The sequence below is a fragment of the Galleria mellonella genome, unplaced genomic scaffold (genome assembly GCF_026898425.1).
Source record: "Galleria mellonella isolate WM207_F2 unplaced genomic scaffold, CSIRO_AGI_GalMel_v1 utg312, whole genome shotgun sequence".
NCBI lineage: Eukaryota > Metazoa > Arthropoda > Insecta > Lepidoptera > Pyralidae > Galleria > Galleria mellonella.
The window spans coordinates 10,871,335-10,884,605 of record NW_026442074.1 but is presented as its reverse complement, the minus strand read 5'-3'; the positions used below and the strand labels follow the sequence as shown (position 1 = coordinate 10,884,605).

The 13,271-nt window shown below is 34.4% G+C and overlaps 1 protein-coding gene across 4 annotated transcripts in view; it reads left to right on the top strand.

Moving 5' to 3' along the window:
• Nucleotides 1–11,450, top strand: part of LOC113515164 (rhomboid-related protein 2) — a 36,915-nt gene extending 25,465 nt beyond the window's left edge. For 2 of the 4 annotated variants that reach the window (XM_052895854.1, XM_052895851.1), the window contains 4 exons: nucleotides 6,119–6,323; nucleotides 7,215–7,428; nucleotides 8,570–8,720; nucleotides 10,314–11,450. In XM_052895854.1, the coding sequence (XP_052751814.1) occupies nucleotides 6,119–6,323; nucleotides 7,215–7,428; nucleotides 8,570–8,720; nucleotides 10,314–10,459 (716 nt within the window). In that variant the 3' untranslated portion in view covers nucleotides 10,460–11,450. Of the gene's footprint in view, nucleotides 1–6,082; nucleotides 6,324–7,214; nucleotides 7,429–8,569; nucleotides 8,721–10,313 lie in introns of all 4 variants that reach the window. The other 2 variants (XM_052895853.1, XM_052895850.1) reach the window with 1 other exon arrangement.
• Nucleotides 11,451–13,271: the final 1,821 nt, after the last annotated feature.

Genomic DNA, 13,271 nt, shown 5'->3' with positions numbered 1-13,271 from the left:
TTTTTGTTTAATAGACGTTAATGTTTTGTTTAATAACCCTATAACTAGAACATTTAGCTTACCGCGCTGCAGAACAAACCTAGGACTGCATCAACCTCTGGCCAGGATTAGTGCGTCATACAATGAAATTAATGCCAAATTACCTGAAATTGATATAGTGTACGATAATTCGAATTCCTACAGGAATAAATTGCTGAAGCACTTTGTACGACAATCTTATGAAAATTAACTCTAATTGTCATAATATATATTTTTTTAATATTTTGTTAATTTAATTTACTCATAATCTTAGTTTCTGATATTGCTCACAACTTAGATTACATGTTTATTTTTGTTATTTACTTAAATTTCTTACACTGTATAATTATGTTAAAGTGAATGCTGTGAATACCTATAATTGGCATGTGCATTAATATTGTATTGTATTTAATGTTGTTATACCTATATGTTATAATGCAATATGCTGTTGGTGTTCCTTAAATAAATAAATAAATTAATTAATTAATGAAATAATAACTCCGCCCGTGCTATTGGTATATACTAGCGGGGCACCAGTGAGGGATGATAGGTGAGGATGAAGTCAGCTCATTTGGCCCATTGTAACGAATTTGACAATAATTAATCACGATGGTTTCCAGAGAGAACCGCGTGGTGGTCGACCTGACAGAGTATATTGCTAGCAATGCGGATTAACGTCCCCATTACTAACAGTCCTTCTCCCTCCTCTTTGTTTACTTTTATAAGTATACAAAAACTTCTGTTATATTTCTAATGTCCAACATACAATAAAAATAAATTATACAGCTCCAGTTTAAGAAACAAACAATACTATGTACTTACTGTTATATGTGTTGTATATATGTATATATTGTATGTGTATATATATTCTATACATTTGTATTCTATTTACCTCTTTTACTCTTTTTATCTGTACCTTTCCTGCACTAGATTACCCGCTATTTGTTTTCTCTCTAACTGCTTCGGGTTGGCTGGAAGAGATATCTTTTCGACCTAAGTCCACCTTTGTCAACAAGTTGTTAAACTAATCGCTGTATCTTTTGTTCAAGTGCAATAAATAATATTATAACAAAATATCTTCGTTGTACTTAGCTGTCGACGCGATGCCAACGCATGAACGTCTCGTCACGTGCGACACAGTGTAATCTTTGTTGTCCATTGTTTTTATGTACACATGCAACTGTTATCACTTACTGTATTGTAAAATAAATAAGAAAACATGATAAATTATTATGTCGGAGAGAATTTTTACAATATAATATACTCACGTTTATTACTTTGTGTACTCATTCGGAACAGGGACGTATTAAGGTTGCCACGGAGGGCAAAGTATATTTTGTCTATAGTAAAGTTTGCTGAAAATCGTAGTGCGTGGCAAGAGTTCCACCGACAAGAGTGCAGCTCTTAAATAGGGCACGAAATGAGTAATATTGTTTAACAGTATGTTTAAAGGTGTAACAGATTTAACAACCCGAATTTCATCGATAACAACTTTTTCTTATTTGTTTCTTATACCACAAAGACAACAAACAAGCATACAGCCCGTCTGATGGTAAACGGTCACTGTAGCCTATGGACGCTTGCAACACTAGGGGTGTCACGTACGCATTGCCGATCCTGGAAAAACTTTAATATAGCCTTTTTGAAGAACACAGTACTGTAGTCTTTAGGGAAAATAGGGAGCTCATTCCACAGCCTGAGAGTGTTCACAGGAGAAAATTTCTTTGAAACCGCAATGAATGTAACCATTTAGGTTCAAGGGTGTGAGAATAAATTCCCTTATTGTCAGCTTGTTTCGATCGCAGTAGAGTAAAATTTTTGTATAGAACTAGGAGTATATAATTTACGAAAAACGTATCATAAATTTTTAATAATAATCATAATCTTATATGTATAAATGACTTTTTGATTGATTGAATGAAACGACACATAATACTTTATTTCGTAGCGAACATTCCAAGCCGTATGAGAATTAACAGATGCATTGTTATTCAAGATGTATTAACGCAGTTAAATGCTACTAATCAGATTATTAGTTCATCGAAGTCCACGCAGACGGATCACGCAATACGTGGGTAAAGTCGGAGTTTTATTTATTTTTAGTTGATTACACACATAGGGCAAATAGAGGCTGGCCGCAAGGGCACAAGCATTACCTTAACGGATATCAAATGGGCACACTTGCAGATCAAGTCTTCAGACCGTACTCGCAATCTGGGTAATTGCCTGTCTAGTTTTATAAAACTTGGCAGGGAATTGCCCAGATCGGCAAAAATGAGGGCAGCCGTTAGTTATAAAAAGCACAAAATATTTTTTACCCAGAATGGCAAAATTGCTAAATCAGTCCCTGATAATAACGAGTGCTGGGATTCCTTACATGTACTTTAGTTACCTTATCACTATAGCCTGAAATGGTTTAATATAGGATTTTATTTTGCGTTTTCTTTTTTCTTTTATTAATATTTATTTGTTACAAAACTTGCATAAATACATACTGGTTCATGTATCAGATTATGCAGTAATAAATTCTGCTTTGTCACTTTATCGTGTGTATGTAAAATGTAAACTCCATTTCCCTTTATAATGTATGTAAGGATTAAAATTAAATTAAATAGCAAATGTCAAAGGTCGTATGTCAATTGTAATTATGACACGCCATTATAAATTTGCTCGTTTTATTTCTACAGGCGCTTTTTCCAACCGATATTTATTTCTAAAAAGAAAATAACTAGGTCGCACGTTTGTTGGGGTACTGAGTTTTATACTGGAATGTTTGCAGTTTGAGTTATATATAGTACCCTAATTTGAGGGCCAATTGATGTAATCATATTAGATTTTTATGCCAAGCTTTATCAAAATCGACATTTTTGTTTTAAAAATGAAATCAGCTATGAATCTCACTTATAAAAAATAATGATGCATAGATTGCTTTTACGAACCAAATAAAGTGCTGTAACAATTACTGAGTAAACATAATGTATTGTTTATACCTCAGAACAATGGATCTGTTTCCAAAATTTTCAAAGTCCCAGTTAAGCCAGTGTTATCGTTTCAGTTTCAAATGTAGAATTATTAATGCAATATCTAATACAAATGAAATAAGACATAAGTCCCTAGGTGTGCTGACAGTCAAGAGAAGTGCCATAATCAACTTAGTACATTTTGCAAAGATACATACCTACAGAGTTGTTTTTCTTAGGCGACACTCATGTTTTATTGAACCTTAATCTAGTTTGATATTCCCATTCGATTTCCATTCAACTAAGTATAGAAAATATCCTGTTATTATATCTGGCAGGGCCTAATCTAGGAGGCACCAATTGGGCAAATGCCCTTAGGAACTTCAAGTGTCCAATTAGGTTCCGGTACAATTAGGTGAACCGTATGCTTGTATGCCACCTTAGAAAGACCATATAAATGATGGCAATTGTTTATTTTAAGCTCGAGTGGCAAAATATCCTGCTCGTATGCTGTACCCGGAAATGTAATTGTGGCGCAAAATAACACTATAACTAGACATTATCTCGCTGGCTACAGTGGACCAGAATTTATTGCGGTCAGTAACATAACACGAGATGTCGGATTAACGCATAATTGACTGCTTTATTACTCGTCTATAGACGCATCCTAGGTCCAGTCATTTGTGACGTAGCGTATCCATTCGCCTACTGTCGCGGGACGTCAAGGGTCTCGAGGTTTCCCCCCCATAGTTTACCACTGACCAGCGTTGGCCGCACGTTCACCGTACACGATCGGCCTTGACTTGCGTATTAGATTACGTTTTAAAACTTTTTTTTTTAAATAGTAAATCAAAGTAATAAATATAAATCGTTGACATAATGTAGCAGGTAAAATACTAAACGAAAATGTGACAATATTAATGGGACTGTAAATACTTTTTAATGTGTTTACAATTGCCAAGTATTATCGTGAACGTTATTGTTTGGTCAAAATGTGGTATTACGCACACAAGTGGACTAGTGATGTTTTTAGATCCAAGAAAAAAACTGAGTGTACGAAATTATGGCATAAAATTTTGAGATATAAGAATAAGGTCATTGAATACTTTGGTATGTTTTTCGTGTTTTATCAACGTTTTTAAGGGTCACCTCGTAATTGCAACTTTATGTCTTGGATTTGTACTCTTATGTGGTTGCAACAGACAACATTGGACTTTCATAGTCTAATTGTCTGTCGATCATAATCTGTCCCTTTTGTATATACATCTGCATGGATCATTTATTAAATTCAAGGTGGCGGGTTCAAGGTTGTGGTTAATAGTATACGTGCTTCAATATGAGGTCATGTAAATAATTGGGTACGTCCAAAAGGTCTAATTCTGCATAGATTTAAAATAAATGAATACCTTAACAAATTAAGTCATTTATTTTCCTTATTTTCTATTGTAAGTATGTATATTGCAACAGCAAATTTCAAATATACATATTTATTTTAAATTATAACTAATAAAAAGATAACAACAGAAGTAATATTAGGAATGAGCATGTATTATCTGTTAATTACTACGATATATTTATGCAGAATTGGACTTATTTGGAAGTATACTTACGTACTTATATTTCATTATTTATTATGTACTATTAGTAAATTGTGACTAATAAATGACATAGTTTATATTATCACAAGCATTATATTAACTATACATTGGGATTTCATATTACAATAAATTATAGCTGAATATTTTTTTGTTATTTTAACATTATATTTGTAAAATAAAAGAATTACAAAACTGGTTTTATAAGCGTAATTAGTTTTTCTTTTTTTTTTCTTAAATCTTTGTCCATTTTATATCGACAAGGAAATGTATAATAAAATTATTTAAATTGGTATTTTATTAATAATGTATAATTTAATTATATAATAATAGTTTGTATAATATATAAATGTAAAAATTGTAACTGTAAACTATGGGTATATACCTAAAAATAAAAGATTTATTAATATTATTATTACTATATGGCAAAAACTTAATTATCCACATAAAATCAGTTTCGATTATATCTTTAATAAAAAAAAAACATAAATTATACACATTTACAAAATATATGAATATTTTTTAAGAAAAGTCATTGCAATTCTCTGAACAGAAGCATTTTCATTTTATGTCTAAAAAAATAAAAAAATGGAAAATTTCACTCAATAGACAAGAAAGTCGTGGAAAATATTTTGTTATACAAAAAATTAGAGATTGTTTCCTCACATCTGTTTACATAGTTTTGTAATTTTTAATACATTAACTTTCTGTGCCCTCAACCTCTGCTTCAGAGAATCGCAAAGATTTCCATACAATCCTGTCAAATTTACTATAACTAACATACAAATATGTGGAATAAAATTTGCATGCAGATGACTAACTATTTTCTTCTTTGTCTCTCCCCCTATTGTTTTGTTTTTGTCCACAATCCTTTTCCCCAAATAAAACTACCTACTTAATTCGACGTCTAATAAAACCCGTGCTCTCGCACGACATATGACCCCGTCTCTATGCTATTGTTCAATTAATGTTCACATTTCGCTTTCAAAACGATTTCTTAATTGATAATTGCGGCCGGGCCATGTCATCGCCGTGCCACTCCGATAACGCGTGATCTATTCCTGTCCTGCCTATTTATAACGTTCTCTTATAAATAAAATAAATAAATAAATCTTAACTATCAAACAATTTAAATTTATTATATACTTTCAAATTTCTACTATATTTATAATCGTATTTACGTAAACTATTTTAATGACGTTAATAATATTGATAACCTTTGTATTACATTTATCATTAAATTATTCAATAAAAATGCAAAATTATCAAATAATGTATTTTCTATTGTGTTTCTAACCAATAACCAATTAATTTCAAAATTACTCTTAAAAATCTGTTATGGCCGATAACTTTTTTCTAATAAAAAAAAAATTCGTATAATGGCTACTATGACAATGGAATTCTTATCCTTGAAAAAAAAATCAAAAACATAACTTTAATACCTTCCTCACTTCCCAACTCCCGTGACCAATTCCCACCGTTGCACCCATTGTGTTTCGTCAATGTCAGCCCACCCCCGTAGCACAACTATCTTCACGTACACAGACGGCACCTACGAGGAGGAGTACACATGTTGGCCACCAGCGGTGTGCATGATCCTCATATCCCTAGTGGAGATCGCCCTCTTCTGCTACGACGCGTCGCTAGGCAAGACCGACGCCAACGGACCCATCGCACAGATCTTCATTTACAATCCGCACAAGAGGCACGAAGCGTGGCGGTTCTTGACCTACATGTTGGTGCATGTCGGGTAAGTTTTTTTCTTCTTAGACCCTGCGGAGTAAGTTATGTAGGTTTTTTTATACAACTTAGAATGGCAAACAAGCTGACGGCTCACCTCATGGAAAGCGGTAACCGTCGCCTATAGACATGAGCAGTACAGTGGACCTAACAGAGTATACTGTTTCGCCCATTATACCCCCCATGCGTTGCCATTTCTGAGGACTCAGATGTTATTCCTCTGTACCCTGTAAATTCACGCCATATCCCACCCTTCAAAACGAAACACAGCCATGCAAACACAACTGCATCATGGTAGAAACACGAATGGGACAGAGGTACCCAAGCAATCGACTTTTGTACAAAGTCTCCCTCTGGTCTAGGTCGAGAAAGCTCGACAAGTTTCGGCATTATTCGGGACTAATCATGAACGGCTGTGACGTGAGCACGAGTCTTTACTTTCATAGTGACAAAATTAATATAGAATGAATACGGTTGAAAACCCTATCGTTGTTAAAAAAGAATAATCAAAATCGGCTTACAACTAACGTAAATGTAGCTGATATCTCATAACATATACATACAAAAAATTACATTGTAATCGAGAACTAATCAGCGGTCCTCCACCGTTCGTTTTTCCACGCACTTTCTTCCATGCACAACCACTCTTTGGAATCAACTTCCAGCAGCAGTATTTCCGAACCGATACGACAACGTAACCTTCAAGAAAAGAGTATATTCCTTTTTAAAAGGTCGGCACCACACCTGCGATTTCTTTTGGTGTTACGGGTGATCATAGGCAGCGGTGGTCAGATGAACCGCATGCTCGTTTGCGCCCTGTGTCATAAAAAAAATCTTCTTTTTTAAATCGCATAAAAAATGGTTAAAAACAATTCAGCCAAATTCTTGCCGTCTTTTCCAGCGTTGTCCACTTGCTAGTCAACTTACTAGTCCAGCTGTTCCTCGGTGTGCCACTCGAGATGGTACACCGATGGTGGCGCGTGACCCTGGTGTACCTCGCCGGGGTCGCGGCCGGGTCCCTAGCAACGAGCCTCACAGATCCGAAGGTGTACCTTGCAGGAGCGTCAGGAGGAGTGTATGCGTTGATTGCGGCACATATAGCTACTATTATTATGGTAAATGTCTTTTTATTATAAATAATACCGTATAGTACAAACCAATTGCCATATAGTCCCGCCATAGAATGGGCCACCCCTCTCTTTCCCGTGGATGTCGTAAAAGGCAACTAAGGGAGCCTAATGATTGAAGACCCGGTCTTCAATCATTAGGCTCCCTTAGTAGCAGCGTCCCTTATAAAACATTACCAACGCCTAACTGCGGTTGCCAATCTGTCTCCCAAGCATGGCAACTACTGGCAAAATCCCCCTAGTGGAAGAACCCTATGTTCAGTTTTTTTGTACAACTTAAAATGGCACACAAGCTGACGGCCCACCTGATGGAAAGTGGTAACCGTCGCCTATAGACATGAGCAGTACCATGGACATAACAGAGTATACTATTTCGCTCATGATACCCCCCATGCGTTGTCATTCCTGAGGACTCAGATGTTATTCCTCTATACCCAGTAAATTCACGCCATATCCCACCCTTCAAACCGAAACACAGCCATGGTAATGGTTCAGTAATGGTTAACCATACCAACCAGGTAGATACCATACCAACCTAGAACAGCAACAGTGAGGATTACCTACCCCTACTACCTAAGCCAATATCACTCTGCCTAACTGGCTTAGACTGGGGGGAAAGGGCTTGTTAGTAATAGGGTCAAATAGCCCTATTACTAGCAATATATCCTGTCAGGTCGACCTCCACGTGGTTCCCCCTGGAAACCATCGTGACTAATTCTAATTTAATTCGTCAGGATAGGCTAACTGACCTACTTTCATCTTCATCTGTCATTACTCACTGGTGCCCCGCCAGTGTATACCAATAGCGCAGACGGGGTTACCATACCATAATTACCCATTAAAACAAAAACTGACTTAGACTTATGGCTTAGGCTTAAAGGCTTTAATATCATATTTTCCATTGTGCCATGTACTTCGTATACTCATGTATTATATTGTATTCGCCTCATTACGACGCTTATTGTACTTATTTTACATAGGACACATTAAAAGATTTAATATACAATGGCGGACTTAACCCATAGAGAGATCTCTTACAGTCAACCTTTGAGAAGCTGAAAGAAAACTAAGAATAGGTTGAAAGCTATCCGTGCCTAGCAATGTATCGTTATGGCGATGATGATTCCAGAACTGGACCGAGATGGAGTTCGCCGTGATCCAACTGCTCGTGTTCCTGCTGCTGGCCGGCGTGGACATCGGCACCGCGGTCTACGACCGCTACTGGAGGCATTTGCAGCAGAATATCGGTTACGTTGCACACTTGGCTGGCGCGATTGCTGGTAAGTTTTTGTTATATATATATATATATAAATATTTACAAGGAATACATATATACCAAGTTACTTTTAAGCGACTTTTATATTTAAAGATTTTATACCTCAACAAAACCGATTTCAGTTGTGAAAAAACCAGTTTCTTTGGTCGAAAAACATTGGACCAATCTTTAAGTAGGTACATAGTTTCAGACAAAAAAGAATTTTCCAAATCGATTTAGAACTGATGCAGTTATGAAGTAACAAACATAAAAAATGCAATCGAATTTTAACCTCCTTTTAAAATCGGTTAAAAAGAGAGAAGATTCACAATTTGTCTGTATTTTTTTTCTTAGAATTAACGATATATTCGTCTATGTTGAACCGTTTTGTCACGCTTAAAGCAGCTATTTCTCTCTGAAAACAAAATGCTGTTTGGTACAAAGCTGAATCTATTGGATACATAGTTCCATGTTCTATATTCAAATTATTTTAAAATTAATGTGTCAGTGAAACATACTATCGTATATCGGAACGTACTATTGGATTTAAAATAAGAACATTGTTTTTTTTTATAATTGAAATTGGTGCTTTTACGTTTTGAAATAAGTATCAAATTCAAATGATAACCGCTATGGTTCAACGATGTTACATGGACAAGAGCTCAGACATTGTTATATTGATAAAAACACGAATTAATATTAAAATTATATGCTCTATCTGGAGCCTATTCGCCCTATATGTTTTATCTCCCGTAACTGTAGTGTGTAGTACGCATGTGCGTTTTGTTATTGCAAAATTATTATAACGCTCGTTTCAGTTAGCTTGCGTACGTAACGACATATATAAATAAAAATAGAACGACGTTCATTGGTAAATAATCGCATTACTTGAAAACAGTTAAATTGTTTTAGCTATTATTTTTTTTATGTTTTAAACTTAGATTAGATAGAGTGTCCCCACAGAAATGCAGGTCAACTTTTACATACAATTTTGCGTGATAAATATATAGTTATGAGTGATTCCTCTATAACTTCTATATTTATTTTGTCTTATAAAATCTGCGTCTGTTTAAGACGCAAAAAGTAATTTTATTTATTGATTAATTAAATATAGATACGTCAAGATATATTGTGTGCGTAAATATATAGAACAACAATAAAAAAAAATTAGTCAGCTGATTTGACAATTAGCTGACAAAAAGTTGACGCGAAGTGAAGTTCGATGCTCTATCTATATAATCTAAAGGTTTAAATTAGAACAGTTTCCTGGAAAATAGGGGAAAAATATAATTTTCGAATGTACTTTCGATCATAATTAATAATAGGAAGGACATTTTTTTATTGATTTTTTTCTTTTTTGACTGTTTTTTTTTTTTTATTCTTTTCGTCTTACAATTAAATCAAGGTAATAAAGTGATAGACGACCGACAATATATGTACATATCTTGTTCTACTCAGTAAATACAACAGGCTGTAAATATCTTGCTTTCCGCGAAAGTTTTATGACCGTTTCCATGTAACAATATAAAAAAAGATAGTCGAATTAAAACCCTCAATTTTTAAGTTCGTTGACAATTAAACAAAACACTTATTGTAAAAAATATTTTACTTTTTCCAGGTCTCTTAGTAGGCATAGGAGTTCTTCGTAACTTGGAGAAGAGGAAATGGGAGAAACGGTTATGGTGGGCAGCGGTGACGTTATACTTCTCGCTGATGATTGCGGGCATCTTCGCCAACATATTCTGGACTGACAGGTTTCTATAACGTGATAAGGATTATTGCCATATATATAGACTAAAAACAGACCGACACGAACGTCTTTGTATATTATTTATTTTACTAAATAATCGGCTCATGAGAACTGTAAAATATGACATTTGCGGCAATAACTAATTTATATTGCCGCTCCGGGCAAAAATTAATATTTGCTGTTAACTCGCAGTGAACATATTTTACCTCCCATACTAAATTTTTGCCCGACTGACGCCCTAAATAGGGCCCTGGATTTATTTAAAAAAGTGAGTTTTTAGCCGCAGATATACTTAATACTATTTCTAAACATATTAATGTAACATCACACACATTTTAAACAAATTTAAGAAGAAAATTTAATACTGTTTAAATAGCTAAATAAGAATTTTGTTCTATAGAAATTTAATAATTTGAACGTAAAAATTACATTCAATAATGCTCAAGAATATGCACAAAATAAATTTATATATTATAATATATTAATATTAAATATTAGCTCGCATTAACATGCAATTGGTTTTTTTTTTTGATGGATGAAAATGGTATGGTAACCCCGCCTGCGCTAACGGGATACGCTGGCGGAGCACCAGTGAAGGGTGATAGATGAGAATGAAAACAGGCCAGTTAGCCCATCATGATGAATTCATCAGGAATTAACCATGATAGTTTTCAGGGAGAACCGCGAGGAGGTCGACCTGGTTGGGTATATTGCTAGCAATGGGATTCTCAGTCTCCATTACTAACAATCCCTTTACCCCATATGGCTATATATTACGCACCTTTAGTTGTGATAGATAATTAAATAATTTGTGTGATTTACAAAAATGTGTATGGAAATTTTACTTTGGATTTGGATATATCAATATCCGAGTGAAAAGTAAAATTTCAAGAATACCGAGGGTATGCCGTATAATATCTATTCAGTATATGCATATATACTGGGCACAGTAAAAAAATGCCTTAGGGATAGGGCATTTTTTTTCAACCATTTTTATGTCGCGACTCACGAAACAGCCAAAAAGTTAAGTAGTAAATCTTGTGAGATTTACTAATTAGTAATCAATGAGAATAATGAAAACAAAGACTCTTTGTTTTTTTTTCTTCTTTACAGACCTTTTCCTAAAGTCTGTTTTTTAAGTCCGTTTTCTACTATCACACCACTACCTTAACAAGTGACGACAAATAAAAAAAAGAGTATTCCCGCCAATTCGTACATGAACAACTACTAATGAATGATTTTAGCTACTAATTTTAGTAGAAGCGTGTAGTGAATGAAATTAGTAATGGAATTATTTGAAAATCATTCGAATAATCCGATTGAATTGCTCAGTCGAATAATCAGTACTCGGATTAATAAAGTCGCGCATCGCTACGTTAAACGAATATTTCGAAGTCTTATTATTTGCGACTCCTTTTGATAACAAACACGACCCCCGGTTGAGAAACGATGGTCTAGAGAGGCAAGATGTAGTCTCTTGTCAGTAAGTGAGCCGCAAACTCAGCCTCAGCCTTGCATAAAAAATAAAAATAAAAAATGGCGCACTTTTATAATAGATACATAGATAGATAGATACTCTTTATTGTTTCCTCCAAAAGATTACAATAGTAAACTTATTATAAATATAAATAATTACAAGATTACAATAGTAAACTTATTATAAATATAAAATAATATACAAGAAATAATCAAATCGCATTTATGAATGCCAATTTGTAATTAGAAGTTGGCAACTAATTTTAAGACTATTACTCTATGTTTTTTTTTTTTTTTAATTTTAATTCAGTTGGTTAAGCATAATATAAGCCGTCCAAAATTTGTTTTAAGAGCCATAGGCTTTTAACTACAGGGCCGTAGCTAGACCCAAGTTTAATGTAGGGCAAAATAAATTTTTTGGTAGGGCCAGATTCATAATTAAGTGATTTCGAAAAAGCGAATCTGTCTAATTTTCATCGGGATTTTAATTTTAGGTGTTTTCTCAAAATATTCAATTCAGTTGTGTAGGTCTTAGGGTTTTAGTGATTTTTTTTTATTATTATTATTACCTACATAAATACGTTATGTAGACAAATCTCTGTACTCAATATGAAATGACAAATATCCCGCCAATTCTTTCTGCAGATATAGTTATTTGTTTATTATTATATATTGCATATAAATATAAAATGATTTAAATATCTTATTGTTAAAATTTTCGTAAGCATACGTTACTGGTTTAACTTACGTCTAATTAGATCGAGAAGCCTCGACTAGTTTCCAGACCCATAATAATGATCGGCTATGACATAAGCCTGACTGCACGCCTCCGCCTGCTGAGCGGAAGCTGTAGACGCTCGCGCTCGCGTCACAGCTGCTCATGATTAAGGGTCACGAATTGATCCCGAAACTAGTTGAGCTTTCTCGATCTAATTATATATAAATTATATAAAAATAATAGGTGAAGCATTGACATTCTTATACTCATGACATCACGGAGATCACGGCTGGTCATTAGACCGCCACTCATTGTAACTGGCTTGATCTCAATGATAGTGGCTTTTAGCCAATTAGTGCTGTACTAGTTTACACAAAGAGAGGGGTCGAAAACACATGATAAATTTTATATGGGACCAACACGAGAGTTAACTCTATTCACTCATGTCATTCTGTATTCACAGAATACACATATATAACACAGGCGAATTAAGAGTTTTGAAAAAAGAAATAATATTTTGATTGCATATTGGATAATTGTCTTAGATTATATAGATAAAGTGGCTCCATATCCAATGCTTCGTCAAAAACTCAGTCAGTACTACGTGAGTAGGGTTATAAGGTGGTGGGAGA